General features: G+C 41.4%; 1 protein-coding gene across 2 annotated transcripts in view; it reads left to right on the top strand.

The window, feature by feature from the left end:
- The window catches only part of b4galnt4a (beta-1,4-N-acetyl-galactosaminyl transferase 4a), a 151125-nt gene that overhangs the window by 117143 nt on the left and 13860 nt on the right, over nucleotides 1-20122 (top strand). For both annotated transcript variants that reach the window (XM_034141108.1, XM_034141107.1), the window contains one exon: nucleotides 10268-10346. In XM_034141108.1, coding sequence (XP_033996999.1) covers nucleotides 10268-10346 — 79 coding nt within the window. The remainder of the gene's footprint in view (nucleotides 1-10267; nucleotides 10347-20122) is intronic.

The raw sequence follows: 20122 nt of genomic DNA, 5'->3' as shown, positions 1-20122 counted from the left end.
AGCTGCTGTCACAACATCCTGATGAGTGACAGTGAGGCAATCGGATGAGGAACTCGGGTAACCCTGACAACACTGCCTCCGCTCGCTGACACAGCTACCTGAGCCTCGGGCTGTATAGACAACACCGGGGAGATTGACATTTGCTAAAATTCTTTAAAGTGTGAGTCGCGTACTAAGCCAAGTCTTTCACCGCATGATGTAAAGTATTTTAGAACCTTTAAAGCAGCTCAGACCGGGATATGATTGACAGTAAGTTTGAGATGAAAAGGAATATCGTTTGAAGGATATTTAAGACAAATGATCTCTAGCTTCATCTCCTCAGTCTGGCCAGAATAAGGTCAGAGATTACATTTTCTTTGTCAATTAAGTAATTTCTGTGTCTGCAATTAATCCACATGTGCTTATGTGGATGAGTGTCCAACTTGTGAGCTTGGTTGTTCACCTTCAGGTGTAATGATTCAAATAAAAAATGGCTGCTGCTGACCTTTGACAGCTGCGTGACGAGGAGGGAAGGGATGAGTGAATTCCAAGGTTATCTGGGCTGCCACCGCTGGCATTTTGAAGGAGCAGCTTTCAGTTCACAAATTGCTGGAAATGACATTTACGCCCGATCCTCCACGGACATTTGGGCGTTGATGTGTGTTTGTCCTTTTCTGCGTGTGAGAGTTTGTGTGTTCTTTCTTACTTTTATACGCCTTTCTTTCTTCTCTTAGAATTAGTTTTTCTTTTTCTTTCATACTGCAATTGCTTTCATTTGTTTTCCATACACATGACTTAACAGAAAACCTCCAAAGGCCGATAATAGTTGGAGGGAGAGAGTTAACCACACTTTTCCCAGCAACAATAAGGGAAAGCTAGTGGAGAATGACTGGTTATTTCACTATGGGATCTCTCAGTATCTATAATTGAATCATTTAAGCACTGCTGGCTATTAGCTGGCGTGGAGACTCAAGCATTTAGAGAGAGGGAAGTATAGCACTTGTGTTCAAAGTGTCAAAGGAATACTGATCATTGAGGCTGGATATTGCACCTGCACTGTCTCATATGTATATATTGTGAGTGTATGTTTCTCTATGTATTTTGTCAACATCTCTCCACTCAAGGTAATTGGTTGATGCGCTATAGCTGTTGAATTAGAATGAACGTGTTTGCCAGCGAGCAGCAATGACTCCTCTGCCCCACTTTCTTCCCTCAGGCCTTCAGTCCTCCATCTGTTTCTATGGGTGATGGGATCCTGCTGAGACACAAATCTATGTCTGAGCGTGTGCGTCTAGTCGTGTGTATGTGTGATGTGGCGTATGTTTAATCAGAATTTATTCGGGGTGTTGATGCAAATCTCTTGAGCTGTGAAAGACTTTGGTAGCGGACTTCTGATTGGCAGTAATACTTGATTACCACCAAACGGTAACACAGGGTTGCTTCGGGCCAAACGCGATTAGAGACAGTAATGATGACGGAGGGTCAGCGCAGTCTGAGGAAACCCAGCAATTAGATTCAGAGCAGCTGTGGAACGTTTGAAAAGTGATTTAGTGACTATTGAGGATGTCAAGTGAAGAGATCAATAGTGATTGCATCCGACAACTTCTGGAAGTTTCAGAAACTAACATTTCAACATTTATGCCCACTTTATGATTGGCCAGGTGTGCGTAGGTGAGGAAGTGAAGAAGTAAACAGGGAATGAACTTCTCTCTTAAAGGTAGGGTAGGTAAGAATGGAGAAACCAGCTTGAGTGCGCTAGAATTTGAAAGTACGCAGCCGAAAAAAATCTGCCCCTTCTTTCAGACTTCCTTACAGAGCCCCTCCTCCAACACACACGAACGCGCACATGACCAATGAGGGCACGAGACAGGCAGGCAGGTAGGCCATCCAGTTATTTTAGCCGGGCCGGCTAAAGTAACTGGTCGTGCTTTTTACAGCACCACGGCTTCCACAGATGAATTTGAATGTATTTATTGTCAAAGCATTTAATGTATTCATTGCTATCGGGATGTTAAGAGCATTCCATGGAATATAACAAAAAGTGTTTCTGAAGTGAATTACCTACCCCACCTTTAAGCTCTCATTCTTTATTGCTGTATTTATGAACTATTGCTTTCACATTTAGTGTGTGCAACCAAGTGCAACCTACGAAAGACTTTTTGGAAGTGCCTTTGTACCTCAATTTTTTAAAAGAACAACTTGTCTTTTCACCCTGCCTTCAAATATGGTGAAACATTTTGTGTTTCAAAATAGATGAAAATTGGCTCTCACTTATTATTAATCTGAAATAAAATCATTATAAATCTTAACACAAAAAGACAACATGTTCTTTTTTTAAGCTATTTTGTCAAATAGTTGGGAACTTTTTTGTTTTGACGATACTCAAATAGGAGTAAATAGTGTATTTATTTTACAACACTGAGTATTTTGAGGTGTGTTGGATTGGCTTCAAAAACACTACAGTCCCCATGTTTATCGTAATGGAGGGACACTCCTGGCAGAGCAACAATGTTGGTCAATGATTTTTGCATAACATCAGAGCTCTATGGCAGAAGATTACACGTTATCAAGCTTTAAGGAACACAGACAATACTTGTTGCATCAGTTCATTGTTAGTTTTTGTCCTTTGATGGGATTTGTCGACAATAAGAAAATTGTTGCTAGCCTTTCTCCTAAATCCCTACTTACACAGGTTCTGTATACTTGTGTACCTCTTGTATGTGAAGTATTGTTTGACCTTGATGTAATATAATGATTGTAATTGCACTTCACTGTTATGGAAGAACATATGCTTCACAGTGTGGCACACATACACAAACCACAGGAGAGAAGGCATAGTGAGATACTCAAAAACAATTTTGAATTCCTCACATATCCACACATTGAGGCCAGTAGAAAGAGAGAAGGAGTGTTAATGCTAAATCAAAGCGAGAAATGGTTGAAGTGGAGGCGTAGAGAAGAGAAAAGCATTGAAGATAGTCATTCTGTAATGCTATATTAGATAATTACATATGGGGGGAATTGGACGCGGTAGATAGGGAAGAAGAGAGAGCTTTGGAGAGAAGCAACGGACGAGATACAGGAGAAGAGAGACGGGGAACAAGCAGGAGGATGAAGGGGAGCAGAGGGGGGACGAAGGGAAGGGAGGGGATGGAAGAAAGAGGATTTATTGAGGCTGCAGGGAAGAGCAGCGTGATAGCTCTCTGATGGATTAGAGGAATGCATGAGAAATGGACTGAAGAGGGGAGACAGAAAAGTGAAGTTTGTGCGTCTGCTTGGGGCAGCTTTAAACACTGGTATCATTAATGTAGTTGAGAGGATAGCTGTCTTTTTTTTCAAAGGCCACCTGTGGGTATTGGAGAGGGAGAGATCTGGCGAGAGAAAGAGGGGGACAGGGATGGGGTGACAGTCAGATAGCGTTAATAAGAAACTGAGTTAGACAAAAGAGGAGATAGTGGAAAAAGCAGAATCAGGAAATTGCTGTCGCTGGAGGGCAGATGAGCGTGGTGAAGGGAAAGCTATAGGAGAAAGAACTGGTGTTTACCAAGGACTGATTGCAGACCAGGTTAGTAACACTGAGGGTGTGTGTGTAGATTGATCTGTCTGCCTTCAGGCAGTTTGGCACCCAGGCTTTGGTATATTTCTTTAGACAAACCCACAGTACAACAGCTCTCTTTGAGATGCTCATGAAAGGGGTTTGTCACTCAGCAGGACTAAAGAAGCACTCTCTATACGTTCATGCCAAATAAATATTTCATACTTAAAATCCTGCAGATTTTGGATGATACTCCCGGAACGTTATTCAGCTCCAACAGTCCCGTCTTGTGTTATCCAGCCCAGTCTCGCTCCTTTGTCTGTCTTCATCCGTTCAGCCCAATGAAGGGAAACTGGATACAAAGACTCCAATTAGTCAGGCAATTAGACTCTTGTTTTGTGTCCTCCACTCATCCTCTGAGTCACACGCTAATAGCTATTCTTCCCCTTCCATCTCTCATTTGCCCTTCACTCGCTCTCTTACGTTTTGTTTTTTTAATCTCTCTTCTGGCGTGGTGTTCTGGATGAAACAACGTCTCAGTGATATTCATTGGAATGTATTTTCTCCTTTTATGATACAGAAATGATTTATAAATCCCTCTACTGTTCATTTATATCATTCCTCCTTGATGTTTCTCTCCACCTGTCTGTCGGTCTCTTCATCTCTTTCAACCGAAGCCCGCATCGTCATCCATCACTAGGAGAATGGTGTGGCCAGACGCACACACTCTCTCACTCACACACACACACACGCACACGCACACGCACACACACACACACACTAATGCACATCTATCCTTTATCTCATCCCTTCATTGTAATATAATACTTGAAGACATCATAGAGATCTTGAGTAAGTATGTCTGGACACATTTTCTGAATTTATTTCACATCTTTCTCATGTGTCTGACTATATATTTATTTGGAACTAAATGTAATTTCGACAGAATTGGAACAGACTATCACCTGAAGTCACAAAGAGAACATATAAAGGAAGTAGCATAAGAAAAGATAGATATGGTTTTGCGAACAAAACTAAATGTGTTGTCTGCTGTCTTCATCCTTCCTGTTTAACCACCTCTCTGCTTCTCACTGTGATATGATCCTGATATCCTGTGTGTGTGTGTGTGTGTGTGTGTGTGTGTGTGTGTGTGCGTGTGTGTGTGTGTGTGTGTGTGTGTGTGTGTGTGTGTGTGTGTGTGTGTGTGTGTGTGTGTGTGTGTGTGTGTGTGTGTGTGTGTGTGTGTGTGTGTGTGTGTGTGTGTGTGTGTGTGTGTGTGTGTGTGTGTGTGTGTGTGTGTGTGTGTGTGTGTGTGATCTGGTATTTTAAAACAGTTAAGTAGGTCTGTATTGGCTGAGATGCCAATCTGTGACTGCTAAAGTTGTGCTTCTCTGAGAGTGGACTAAAGGAAAAAGATCCTTAGATGTTGAAAACAGATATTGTGTTGAGGATGCATTTGTTGTGTTCATTCATAAAATTGTTATTCATTTTATAGTGTGTATCCTTATTTGGTTTTGTTGTATTCTGTATGTAGCCTGACACTGTGGCGGCAGACAGCATCCTCTCCGCTCTGACATTAGATTATCCTCCAGATGGAGTCAGATTATGGGCTGAAATGGACAATCTAATGACCGGTCAGGAAATGTACCAATATCCCTAAAACCCATCTAGAGTCGTCTGTTCAGGGACAGGAACTCAATGAACTGACAACTCCGAATATATCATTTGGAGTTCATTTGGAGTTCAGGATGTTAGAAAGCACGTCAACCCAACATTTAATTTTCTAGTATTGACACAGTGAGATTAAATTCTCCAATAAATGTTTTTTTTTTCCTGACACTAAAAGTTAAAGTGATGCGTTATAGTATATTTCACTACAGACTAAATGCTGCCCTCACCCCTATACTTTTAGGACTCAGATTGATCAGTTTCTACACATACTCATTATTAGTAAAGTTTCAGACTGTTTAATTGTGTTTTCTTTTTCCTGAAGTATTACTCAGATTAAAGTCTGCAACGTTTGAATCATGGGAAAGGGCAAGCAGGGTGCCAGGAGCAGAAAGTGGCACTTAAGTTTACTGAGTGCCGTTTTCAGCAGCTGCACAGAGAGATGTTCCCTATTCATGAGAGAGTGACCTTAGCACACTGTCACTGCTCCCCTCCACCTGCAGTGATTTATTGGTCACAGAACGCTGGGCAGCCGGATGATGTTGTGCACGGAGCAACACGTGACCGTCCCCCCCTTCAGCCTTTGTCCTTTCCTTTCAACTCGGTCAACCACATAAGGAACAAACACACACAAATGTACTGCCAAGAAAGTCCATCCAAAAAGCTATAATTGGCCAATCCTAACCGTTGAACACCAGGCATCTTTGCCTGGTAGTCCTGAAGCCATTTGTCAAGCCGAAATGCTGAAAACACGTTGTTGGCTCTGGCTTCTTTAATATGCCGATTCAACACCCCGTTGCTTTGGGTTTTGCACTGTTGAATGTCCCCTTGTTTAAAGGGGCTACACTATTGTCATTTTCAGGTTTCATAATTATATTTTGTGCCTCTATTGTGACTTGTTTACATGCTTTAATGTACAAAAAGTGCCTCTTTTCACCCTCTCTCTGAAACGAGAACCCAGTCTGCTCTGATTGGTTAGCTAGCAGGCTCTGTTGTGATTGGTCAACTGCTGAGAGATGATCCTTAGCCCAACATGTGTAATGTTTTGGAGCGCTAGAAGCGCACGTGTTACATACTGATGTCACTATATTACGGAAGTAAACAAAGGATTCCAATTAAGGTGTTTCAGGCAGGGGGAGGGGGGAGTGTGTGTGAGATAAACTTTGGGATTTTAGCCTACATATCATTGAAATGCACAAAAACCTATATAACACACTAGGAAAGGGAAAACCCAAGAAAGCATACTAAGGCCCCACATTTATTTTTTTCATATTCATGCCCATGCTTGTTACAACAACAAGGATAACATCATGCAACAATAATCTTCTCTGTACCCTCGGATTGTTTTATTTTTGTGGCGTCTCATGATTGTGTGGGGCTATTTTCATTTCGAGACACAGTGTGTATCAAAGAAGATGAGACTGTGTTTGTTTGAGGACACAAACAGGAGACAGGAGGTATCCTTAGCAGAGAGAAAAAAGAGGCACAGGAAACAGAAACAAAGAAAGAAAATGTAGAAAAAAAGCAAGCCGTCGCATATCACAGCACATGAAAATGGAGGAGCCAAATCACTCCAAAGTTCAGAGCAGCAAATGTTTTACAAACTACCCGGCTGCGGCAAACATAATCAACAGGATCTTGTTTATAGGAATTACATTTTCCATGCAGTGCCATTTAACCCTCAAAAGAATAGCTTTCATATGCATTAAAGGCACATGCTTTAAAAACTAGTGCCACTATACTGAAAAGGAATCTAACTTCGATACAACCAACGTTAATATCTAGGCCGTCTCCGATACCAAACTCCGGTGCTGATCAGGCTCCGGTGAACGGCCGCCCAATCTTTTTAGGACTAAACCCCCCAGAATCTACACGCAAGATCAACGTAATCTGCTTAGGGGGGCGTTTACAGCGTGGCCTCTAACACCTAACTGCCCGTCGTATCCCTATTTTAGGCACTCCAGCCTCTGATGTCCGACCGCTAGGATAGCAAAACGGAGTGTATAGTGTAGTAGGTGTTGGTGGGCTGGTAGAACCCCAGAGCAGTATCTAAACTGAAAACCCCGTGTCGTTGGGAGACCCCTTGGTAATTAGGGCAGCTTCAGGACCCACAATCCCTAGCCCCCAATTTTGATCCCCAGTTATACCAATCAAAACAATGCAAATGTAATATCAAACACAGCCAGAGTCAAACATTAATGTCACAGCAGTGACATTACCACATCAGCAGAGCATATGTCATATTTCAACATCAATCAAAACCACCTCAACCACAGTAACCAATGTGAAACTATAGTTTAACCTTAGCAGGGTTCCTATTCCCCTTAAACAATTTGAAATCCAAATTATCAACTAATGTCAGCCTTTTCCAAGGAAGGGTGTTCTTACCTCACTCTAATGGCGCATTTCCACTACAGCGCGTAGCTCGCTTTAAGCGTGCTCGGCCCGTTTTTGGTTGCGTTTCCACTTGGCGTAGTTCCGGCTAGCGGGTACTATTTCACAGTTTTTCTGGCCCCATAAAATCGAGGTTCTTTCCGGGCCAACAACCAGGCTGAGTTGGGCTGAGTATGCTAAACTAGAGAGAGAATCGCTGGCAAGGGGGCTACAACTACAACAAAATGAACATATTTGACCGTGATTTAATTGTAATACACGTTTCAAAATGATGCCGAAGTAACAACATACTGATACCGGTTAGTAAAAACCATGAATTAATGCTTTGACAAGTCTGCAGACAGACGGCAGGCGAAAAACCTTTTAAAATGCGTGTTTTCTAAATGGAGATCGGCTAAGCTAACGCAGTATATGCTCCGACCGTCCACACTCACAACAACGGCCTATACAGACATAAATAAACCAGCGACTGTATTCGCCATGACACAGACAGTCTGTGGTTTGTACTTGTTTAACTTTTGTCTAGTTTCTGAACAGATATGGTGAGCTTGAGTGCTAACAGCTAACGGCTGATGTTGTTTTTCTGTGCTTCTCATTGAAGATGACGTCACGGCTCCGCCTACACTGCGTTATTATAGTTACTGCCCCAGCTACTAAACTGTAATGGAAACGCAGCATAAAGTGAGCCAGTCCTAACAAGGCCTAACGAGGCCTAGCCATACCGAGCGAGGCCGAGCGAGGCCCTGTAGTGGAAATGCGCCATAAGACCAAGCAGATACCTTCAGAGACCACGAGAGAGACCAGGAATTGGATCGAAATGTACAAAGTACAAACCGGTTTTATTAAGGTTTTAACAAAAATATAGGATTTACAAGAATCCAAAAAATAACAAAAACACAAAGTCAAAATACAAAAACAACAGGTTCACAAGTCAAATGTCCTAAAGCTGTCTAAAAGAGCCCAGTCCCAGGGCCCAAGACCCGGAATCCAGCTTCCAAAAACTTCCCCCAAGCTCTCAATCCTCAAAAAGCCCCCCCTTTCTCTTCACACATCATCTTTTATAGTCTCTTGCCTCCTCCCTCTCTGCATCAGGTCGTTTCCCCTTTTCTATCTTTGAGGGGAAAGGAGGTCACATATGTTCAACTTTTACTTAATGAACAATTAAAAATGTAAAGTTCAAATTAAAACAAATAAAGACTTATAGTAGTAATATGCAATTTTAAGAAGAGGGAATATTAACATTTTTCATGAAAGCAGAACACATTGTCAATGTCATGTTTAGAATCAAGTTATTTTCTTTAAACATTTAATTTCAAATATGCAAACTTTATACTTTAATTTATTAACAGAGACAATAAGGACAGCTTGTCTCTACGATTCGCTGGCCCAGGAAGTTGATTTGAATCTTTGCGTAGGCCGCCTGCATCCTGTGCTTCATTGTTTTCATACCCGCTGTAACCGCTCTCAAGGTGTCAAAAACCACAAACGCCTTCTCAGAATTGTGGTTGGAACTTTTACGCTTTTATTGCACCATCTAGAATGCGTAGTGCGCATAGGTCAAACGTTCAGAATGTTCTATCTAGTTTCCCATGCCTGGTTTCACATGTCTGAAAATACATGATGGAAACATACATCCTTTCCATTTACAGCAAATGTAGCATATTTTTATCAATGGTAAGAGGTAGTTGAGGTAAAGGTCAGGTCTGACACGGCCACTTAAACAGCAGAACTGTCAACAATACACTTTGAAGTTGAAAACTCTACATATATGAAAAAAACGTGTGTGTGTGTGTGTGTGTGTGTGTGTGTGTGTGTGTGTGTGTGTGTGTGTGTGTGTGTGTGTGTGTGTGTGTGTGTGTGTGTGTGTGTGTGTGTGTGTGTGTGTGTGTGTGTGTGTGTGTGTGTGTGTGTGTGTGTGTGTGTGTGTGTGTGTGTGTGTGTGTGTGTGTGTGTGTGTGTGTGTGTGTGTGTGTGTGTGCGCGTCAACTGTAAGTGTGTGTTTTGAGAGCTAATGATGTGTGGAGCATTGCTCTGTGTCTCTCATTCAGCAGCAGATGTTGGCCTATTATCCGAGATTTTTTTTTAGATTCTTCTTTTTTTTTTACATTGTCGCTTGGTGTGTGCAGGGAATAACAATCACTGTAAAACTTCCAATCAGATTCTTACTCAGTCTAACCAAGAGTTCCAGAAAAATACAGGAGCCTGCCTAAATCTAAAATGTGGATTGATGTGGAGCATCGATTTTGTTCTTTACTATCCCAGAAAGAGTGTTTTATTAAGAACCCCAGGCTGATAATATCCTGACTTCACTGCTGTCTCTTCTGCCATCTCGCCTGTGGCACGGATTTATCTTCAAGGCTGATTAACCTGTCTATTTTCAAGTCCAGTTGCCATGTGTTTACGACAATCTGTGCTTGAAAAGTCAAACTGTTTGTCTAACCCCACTGCAGTGCTCGTTAAATTCCGTTATTCCAACCCTGTTCTTGGTGAACCAACATTTCTCACAGTTTTATTTCTCAATGGTCTCACTCTCCACACAATAACGGTCGGTATGTTTTCATGAGCGCGGGTCGCTGAGAATGATCCCAAGGTGGAAAGAGCTGCAGTGGCTTATTATAGAAGATGGATTCAGTTTTTGACATCAGCATAAAATATCTAACAATAGCTTTCTCTCTCTCTCTCTCCCCTCAGCCTTATCTCATCGAGACGTTATTACTTTGAGGTCCTCCACAAGCAGGATGACAAGGGCTCGGATCACGTGGAGGTTGGGGTAAGTGGAGCTATCCAATCATGTGAGCTCTCTTCCTCCATGCTTCCTTGTCTACATCTCATTTCCCTCTTAGTCATTTTATTCTAGCTGACTCTAAAAGGGACAGTTTGAATATATGATATATATACCATAAAGCAGGAACTAAACAATGTACTGATGTGGATGGGATGTAAGCAAAAGGTGTTTCAGCAACCTAAATTGTATGCTATATGTAGAAGATTTCCACCGTTTCGCATTGCCATAAGGCATCACATTTTTGACGGGGAGCTGAAGCTATTATAACATCTATGCTCTCGGCATTGCCTCTAGGCTCTATCGGGATTTGATTTTAATTTTACCTTGCAGAACAAAGGGGTTAGTCAGGTGTACTGCTGCCTCGATCAGTAAGTTTGTTTCTGATATTGTTTGACTTTGTTAGTTAGGATTCACCAAAGTCACACAATACAACGGATTAACTAACCAATGAAGGCAGCAGTAGACCGGCAACCCCTGTGTACTGTGAGGTAAAACTAGTGTTTTTTCACTGGAGTCTGGTAACTTTGGTGACAGCATAGATAACCATTTCAAAAAACAAAGACTCTATATCCGTCTTATGGCAACTTAAAGTGGTTAAGATGTTCTGAATATAGCATACATTTACACAAACATTGTTTTTAGGGAGGCGTGTGGCGTAGTGGGTTGTGCGTTGGTGTTCGGATTAGTGGGTCACAGGTTCAAACCCCACTGCAGTCAGCATGTCGTTGTGTCCCTGGGCAAGACACTTCATCCCAAATTGCTCCTGTGGGGATTGCCCACAGTTTTGAGTATGTAAGTCGCTTCGGATAAAAGACATGTAATGTAATGTAGTAGACATGTTGCTGACATTCCCGTCCACAGCAGCACGTTGCTTTCCTTTTGTGTGGTAACTTTTCTCTAAACTGGAGGCATGCATGTACAGTATGTAGTGCATTGACTATGGATAAGTACCATCCCTCAAGCATATGAAAAGGCTTTCACCTGTCTTGAGAAAACTTGACCTTTGGCAGGACATTTGCATATTCTTGCTCCTACCCTTTGTTTAACAGTGTCAGAGTGCTGGCTGAGCTGGTGGAAATATCTCCTCTCCCAACTTTCCTGTGCATTCCGTTTCCTCCTGTTTCCATGGTCTCACCTGATCAAACCTTCATGCATGGATACCCTCCTTTTTTCATGCTGTCTTTCGCTGCGAAATGGTATAGAGCAACTATTTCTTCTACTTGTCTTCCTCTATCTCTCCCACGCCACTTCACATTGTTTTTTCCTGCCTCTGTCTTTATCTTTGTTCTGTACTGCCTCTTCATCTCTTTCCTTTTTCTCTTCACGTCCACATTCACTTCTCCTCTGCACCATTTCGTTCTCAGTAGTGGTGTTCTGCACCTCAGGCAAAGCTCAGAGATGAGTGGAGCTTAATTTCGAGATGAAGTTTCAAACGAGAGCCCACACGCCTTGTGTGAGCCTGTACTTTGAGTGGGAGGGTACAGGGAAAAAAGAGATCACTGATGTGTGTGTGGAATGAGTCTCTTAACAAGCCCCAGGTTATCGCCATCATGGTGACCATCATCATCATCAGCAGTGCTGCTAGAGTTTTTCTCTTCTTTCACAAAACTTTTGTGTCATATTTACACCCTGGAGGTTAATGATTTTTTACTTCCCTCAGTCTATCTTTATCACTCACAAACTTTGAGTGCTTCTGGCTAATTTCCTCTACCTTTATTTATGTCTTACTGTTAGTTCTTGTTAGTTTCTTCCTGGGTGTTTTTCAGAGGGGGAAGAAGTACTCAGATTGTGTACTTAAATAAAAGTAGAACCACCAGAAAGCAGGAATACTTTACAAGTAAAAGTCCTGCATGTTCAATTCCTCATTATGCAGATTGGCCCATTTCAGAATTATATGTTTTGATTATAATTATTGATGAATTAAAGTGTTTATCACAGCTCGTAAAGATGGAGCTAATTTAATATCAATCATTCAAATCTGCAAAGTAACTAAAGGTATTATAATCAATGATGTGGAGTAAAGATACACTGTTGACCTCTGAATTGTAGTAGGGAAGAAATACAAAGTAGCGAAAAATGTAAATACTGAATTAAAGTACAATTACCTCAAATTGTACTAAAGAACAGTACTTGAGTAAATGTACTTAGTTACTTTATACAACTGGTCTTAACTTTTCTGTCATACTTTTGTTTTTCCAACCTGGCATTCATCAATTCAACACTCTCTAACTTTTGCCACACTTTCCACCCCTGCTGTGTCCTTTCAGTTTTTCTCTTGTGTCTTAAAACCTTCAGTCTGTGCAGTGTTATTCTGCTCTGTGTGGCTCCTGGGTGCAACTTCTTAGAGAGGAGTTGACAGGGTGGTGTGAGGAGCACCATGCTGAACTCCGATAGCTCTGTGGTGCCAAGAGGATCACACTTGAACCCAATGAAATGTGGACTGATGACTTTGTGTGTATGTGTGTGTGAGAGAGAGGGAGGCATGCATCTACTTTACAACCGTACTGACACTTGGATCTCCGTTCTGTCTTGGTAATGGTGAATTTGCTGGTAACTTCTTATGACAGTGTTTTCACATGGGCCGTATGGCAGGTCTCCCAAGTGCTATGCTGTTGCTATGGGATGCTGTGGGTTCTTGATGTGGGTGTGTTATGAATATTCTGCTGATGATGTGCAAGTGTGACTAATAAATTACTGCCCGTGACGGCCACATCCCAGTGGCAAACAAATTAAACTTTATTTAGAGAGCCTCTGTATAGAATAACAAACTCAGTTGGTGGGACGCAATTCAATAACAGCAGAGAGATATTCTGGTATTATGGACTTGTTGCTGGACTTGTGAAGCAGACTGGTCAATGCCAATGTGGAGGGTAGAGTCCTATGGCTGGATAATGTAAACCTCTGCAAATCACCTCAATTTCAATTATTTCAACGAGACATCTACTATTTTCTTAATGCAGATGTCTCGGAAGATTAATCATGCATGATCCTCTTGATGATCCATTGTTGAACCTGGCTCCGTTTTTGGCAAAACTGAAGTACTTTTGGTTTCTCCCAACTCCTGAGAAAGATATCAGTTCATAAGCTAGTCACAATCTTTGTCTGTTTTATCTGAGCTTTCTTACTAAAAATGGCACAGGGTTGATGAGAGTGGAGAAAGTAAGAAAAACACTAAAGCTTTAGCCTGTCACATGAAAACAATGAGCTGAATGAAGACAAAGCACGCTGTAGAAGTGTGGGGAACTGCAAAGTTGTCAATAAAGCGAGAAAATGCTAAATAAATACACACAGTCTTTGGCACTAGTAATTAAGATTTAACTAAATATTTGGGTCTCTTTATAAAATCTTATTCGGTTGATCTAACGACGAAGAACGAAGAGCTGACAAACATAAATAGAGGAGGAAAGAAGGATATGTGTGAAGTGAACTGAAGGCTTTTAATGAGGTATTTCTGTTCTCTCTACCTCGAAGTATTTCTCATTCAAATCATCCAGAACATTTTCCATGTGATTATGTCTACCAGTGAATCAAGGTCATGCGGAAATCTCTGCCTCTCTCTCTCTCTCTCTCTCTCTCTCTCTCTCTCTCTCTCTCTCTCTCTCTCTCTCTCTCTCTCTCTCTCTCTCTCTCTCTGCTCTTCCTCTTAGCCTACTACTCATGAGGCCATCAAAGCGGGTTTGTACCAGTAAAAACTATTTAATGAAGCGTATAAAAGTCATGCAGCAAATCAAGATAGTAGGCAGGAATGTGTGCATGTGTGTACGTTGCGCTGTCTTAGTAAGGCCCCTGTGTGTGATTTAACAGCGGAATACATTTAACACCTTGACAAAAATAGCAGATTTACCGTGACCGACCCACAACAGCATAAGCCCAGGGCTCACATAAATCCGCAGAAACCCAGGCACTCATTTGTTAAAGAGCAGATAGTGTGGATTCACAGCTCTTTCCTCTGTGTTCGGTGCCAAGCTCTGATTGCATGGCCAAAGGTGGGCTGTTCCTCTGGGATAGTATGTGTTCAGCAGCGCTTGTTATAAAGAAACAAGAGAGTGTAAATATCAGATAGTACACAAGCGCCGTCTGAAAGTTACCTTTTAGGCAAGGAAATAAGAAAGAGAAGGCTTGTTCTCTCTGTGATGGCCCCTTTCTTTTCCACCGTGTGAAGGAATTAGGGAGAATCGCTGCAGGAAAGCGGAACATAAACAGCATTAGAGACAGGAAGAGACAGGTTAGGAGTACACTGTTCCTTTCTCCAGGGGATGGAAACAACTGCATTTGTATGTATGAACAGCACACCAATGAATGAGGAGATTGTTGAGTTGTTAGGATGAGAAGGCAATTACTAAAGCTGCACTCTGACTGAACCTTTCCACTACTACCTCAGTGTTTTCTCTTCAATTAGCTTCAAATAAACTCTCTCTAAAGTGATGACTGTTTTTTTAAATGGATTACATGAGATGAAAGAACACGGGGTAGGTTTCATAAATGTCATCTGGATCTTTGTCGGTGACACACGGGACATTTACGCCGGCCTAATGGAAAACGTGTCTCGCTACACCATGTGACAGAGTGAGGGAAAGTGTCGGCCATTAAACGGTGCGATTGAGAGAAGGAGGGAGTGGGACAAGGAAGAGAAGAAAGTCACGCCTTAATTAGTAATGGCAACTTTATGGAGAGGCATGGGTGTTGGATTTAAATGCAGGACTTTAATGGCCCTCTTTTATCACTCCTGCCAGACCAAGTCTCACACTGCCGACCAATTAATACACACACCCATGTATGCACACACTCAGCCCCTCAAACACACTTCTACCCCCAACGCCTGCAGACTCATGGGTGAATTCACTCAGGCACAACCGTACACACTGGCACGTGCAGGCCTCCCAACATCTTCCGCACGCCCTGCCTCCTCAATATAAATCAGGAGTGGCCATTGCGACCTGGAGCCAGCTGTTAAAATATATTGTGTGTATAGTTTTACTTTCTCTTTGTGTCTTTACCACTTCAACACCTTGAAGGTAGTTCAGCAGCTTTTAGACACATGGTGTCATATTTTTTACCTCAGCTCACTTTTCTGTATTTTGGTTTTCCTGTTTTCGCATTCATCTTTTTCAAATGTATAATCTTGCATATTACATTTTCTTTCAGTCATTTTGATCACTTAATTTGCTTTGTATCATTACCATGCACACGTTTGCCCGTCCCATACATTACTTTTATTTTAGATTTGACTGAAAAACGCTTCTATTATTATTCCTATCTAGTAATTTGCGCAGTCCACAACGTTGGCCAAGCCACCATATGGCCAAGTCTGTTGATTTTCGATAGAGGACATTTTCATTTGCATTTGTCTCTTGGCAGCTCCATTCTAAAAGGTCATGTAAATGAATATATATGGAAACAACAGGAACACCAGCATAAAAGTCACCAACAAACACTCTTTAATAGCTTGCAATAACATTTTCGTGTTATTTGACTGTTTATCCTCTAGGGCAACAGTAATGCCAGTCATTAGACTAATGACTGCAGGCAGAGCATCTAGGTTTTCCCTATTTATGAGGATGCTAAAAAGTGCAAGACATGGATTCTCAATAAATTCTCAAAGGGTTCCGCTTCCCATAATCGAGAAGAACTCATCCTACAATATTATTCTCATTCATGTTATTCCCTATTAAACTACATACATTTAAAGCTGATGTAGAGCTGATATATGTAACCCACTTCCTGTGTTTTTGGCTTTCTCTTGTCATCATACAGATTTGCCCAAACACTAACCCACCGAACACGGTCCACTTTAGTATTCATACTTAATTCAATACATTTTTAACACAAGTTTGAATGGTAGAGCATGCAGGCACACTAGTGTTAGCATATTCAGGTCATGCTGAATCTGTCATATTACATTTTGCCCATATATGTTATCATTGAACGTTTTTGAATCCGCCATTGGGTGCATTCATGCGATCATGTCAAAACAATATTTTACACATTCAGTCAGGTCTGTGCCGTCTTGCTCACTTAGTCCAAAACCATCTATTTTATATCCATTTGTATTCAGGTCAGCCTAGTTATTCCTGTGTAATCTAATTTCCAGTAGCATTCTGTTAACCTGCATGCCCTTGTCCAAAAGTTTTAGTCATGTGGCAACACATTGGCTTTTAGGAGAGGTGCTGGGACATCCTTAATGTCGAGTTTGACTTGATTTGAATCGAGTGAGAATGTTAGTGTGACTAACTGGTTCCCCCTCAGAGCACACAGGGCATCGCTGTAAACACACAGACTATGACGTGCCGGTAATTGCTATGTATATTGGGCTCATTTGTCTTTGTGAGATGTCTGGTCTGTGAGACTTAAGTATAATTCAGCGTAGAAAATCAAACACCCCGTCACTGTTTCCACCTCGTCATTTCTCTTTGAATATTGATCCTCTGTCCTCAGGCAAGACATGATCTGACTTTAAAAACAAGCCATTGTTTTTTTTGTTTTTCTGACAGGTAATGGAGAGTGCCATCTATCTTCAAGCATTTCAGTGTTTAGCTCTGTTTGGTTGTCAATTGATATGAGAGTATAATCAGTCAGGAGCTTTATGTCCCTGTTTTCGTTTTTGGTTAGCTGTCGTTTTTGGTTTGGGTTTTTTTCGCCTCTTCTTCACCGTCAGTCTTCAACTTCCATTGTTTAAAGGTTTAAAAACAGTATGAGCAGAGAATCAAAACCCTGCCATCTTCTGAGTCTTCTGTGCTGCTGAGGTTTGTGTTCAGAGCTGTCAGCAGTCTCTCCTGATGCTCTGCTGCCAGGCGCCTGTCAGTTAGCAGCACCATAGATCCACACATTTTCCATAACTGCCAATGTAAATATTCCTACTTTGGTTTTCATCCTACGAAAGCTGTCATAACTTTTCTTGCATCCCCTCAATACATTTGATTTGTTCTTGCCATTGCTCATCACCTCGCATTTCTTCCCCTTATATCCTTAGAATCCTTAGAATATAACACATGTATGATCATTTACAAATCTTGTCTGGAACGCAGAGTTGAATAGACAGCTATATCTAACAAAAGCAGGTCTTATAAAATATTAATGTTTTTTCTACATTCGGTCCAGTAAGAGTCAACATGCCATTCATTTGTTTTTACTTACAGTGTCAGCTGTGCTGGAGAGTAAGCTCAAGAGGTCCTTCAACTTTTTCCATTTTTTAAAAGGTTGAAAGTTACAGCTTAGAAACAATGCGTGTCCCTGTTGAGTCAAGACCACAGTAGCTGCAGGGTTTCAGATGTCAGAAACTTGTTACACATATCAATAAGGCACCCACACATAAGGGTCAGTGAAGCATCAGTAACTTCACTACTGGTTGTTTCCAGGATTGAAAAACCATAATGTGTGTTTTTACACTTTTCGTAGATTTTTAAAAAGTAAATTTGGACATTTTAGATTAGAGGTGCTGGAATGTGCTTGTTGTAACTGTTGGATGCAACCAGCATAGCTGTCGCCAGTCTTTAAGCTAAGCTAAGCTAAGAGGCTGCTTGAGTTAATTTATTATTTTCTGTACGAACATGAGTGGCATCAATCTTCTAATTTACCTCTTGGGAATAAAGCAAACAATACTTCCCAAACATTTTTGAAAAATTCCTTAAACTTTTCCGAATGAATGTTAGTAACCAAAACAGTATATACAAAAGCTGTGAGTCAGATATTTTTCACACATGTCTGACAGCTATGGTTGCACATACAGTACATTACGAACTGTACCCCTAACCCATGAGGGCTAGAATTGAATAAACGCTACCACTTTCCCCTAAACCTCACCAAAAGAGACAAAGCCAACATTCAAAGGTTTTGAATATGGGATTTCATTAGCTTATTAGCTGTCACTTTACCTTTTTACACAAAAGCTACGGGAGATCATTCTCGGCTTGTTAGCAGCATATCTTTCTCAGTGAACAGTTATCTGGCACCACAGACGGGTCAACAAGGGCGCTTGTGCTGTGTTCTACCTTTCATTCAAACTGAAAATGAGTAATCACAGACTGAATGGCGAGTGAAGGAGAGTTAAGCAGTACACTTGCCGCAGTCTTTACTCTCACTGTCTTACAAGTGATGGCAGTTTGACACTGAAGCTTCGATACGTGCTTCAAACCCTGGACTTCCTATTCTATAGAAGCAGTGCTTCAAATCACGTGACATATGACGTCCGAAGCAGCAACTGCTTCATTTCCTGAATGAATCACTTGACTGGTTCGCGGTCCAATCACGCGATTCAATGCACTGCCTCGTCTCGATTCTGACAGGTGACAGGTTGAAACAGTTTCGAATTTGAGCGCTTCAACACTTTATAACCGCTCTAAACAATGCGCAATGTGTGGGTTGTTGTCCTAGTTTGCGTTGTTGTTGTTGGTATTGCATTTGTATTGGATCATTATAGAGCAAGCCAGGAAGAAAGATAGGTCGTTCTGGCTCGGGAAACACTTCAAAATGTGGAGAAGTTGTGGACAAAAATACAATTATGAGTATTAAAAGAAATAGATAGCCCAGTGGATAAAGCCGGCGGCCCGTGTGTGGCGATGTCCTCCACGCAACTGGTTTAAATCCTGGAATGGATGAACTTTGAATCATTGCCCGCTTTTCAACTTTAATACTATAACTGATAAAAGGCCCTCTCCGGCCAGAAAAATGCCTTTAGAAAAATACAAAATAAAAAGAATAATGTAGGCTACCTCAATAAAGATCTTTGAGTGTTCCCCGTCCCACATAATCACCCCCTGCCATAATTACACAAGCACACCCAACCAATGCCACATTTTCCAGCACTCTCTTCTCAATAACCCAATAAACACAATTATCAATCTTCAATTGCAAATAGAACATGATATTCCGTCTTAGTATGTGTGTGCATCGAATATTTTTCAAGGCAAAGATACGTTAAACCCACTGCAGCCTTGCACTTCGCCAGGAGAGGTCGCTTTAACTGAAGCTTCGAGAAATGAACCTATTTCCGACACAATTGTCCAAGTGGTTCGATGCTTCATTCAAAGCTTCATTTGCCCATCACTACTTACAAGTCTTCTTTCTTCTCTTTTTTTTCCATCCTTTCTCCACAACTAAACCATAGCTCTGGGAAAAAACAAACCTATTTACATATACTATGTCTGATCTATCCTTGTCCCACTTCTTAAACGTTTGATCAGTTTTATTTTGAACACAAGTTAAGTAATTTCCTAAAAAAAGCCACTGAAACTTTACAGGAGTAAATGGAGCATTTGTTGAGGACTATGTTCAGCATTGTGATGCCCCTGTGGGTTCATCTGGAGAGGGTGTGGCTGTGCTGTGGGTCTGGTGCCCTGCAGCTACTGAAAGCCTCTCTGCGCCTCTCCGTCTCTCTGCTTTTTCCTACAGGCACCCGGTTCTGTTGAGTATGCTGTTTGTTACTTTAGTTGCTTTACTTTGTGCACCTCAACACCCTCACCCTGCATTTACACTACTGATACCACTGACGTCCACACCTCATGCTTTACTCATTTTTGCACTTCATTAATTTGAATTGTTTGCTTAAATAAACATCTTTTATTAACCATTGATATGGTGTGTCTCCCACTTTGTTGTGGCCTTTTGAGCCAGGTCATAACAGCATTGATGCACATTTAGTGCGCTAGTGTGTGTTTACAGAACAGTGTATGAGGAATATACTATATTCCTTATGGTACGGTATGAAGGAACATGTCATCCAGAGCCAACATTTGGCTGACTATAGTTTATAAAATAGCTTTTGG

This window comes from Trematomus bernacchii, unplaced genomic scaffold (genome assembly GCF_902827165.1).
Source record: "Trematomus bernacchii unplaced genomic scaffold, fTreBer1.1, whole genome shotgun sequence".
NCBI classification, from domain to species: domain Eukaryota; kingdom Metazoa; phylum Chordata; class Actinopteri; order Perciformes; family Nototheniidae; genus Trematomus; species Trematomus bernacchii.
The sequence above is the reverse complement of the archived record's forward strand: the minus strand, read 5'-3'. Positions and strand labels throughout refer to the sequence as shown.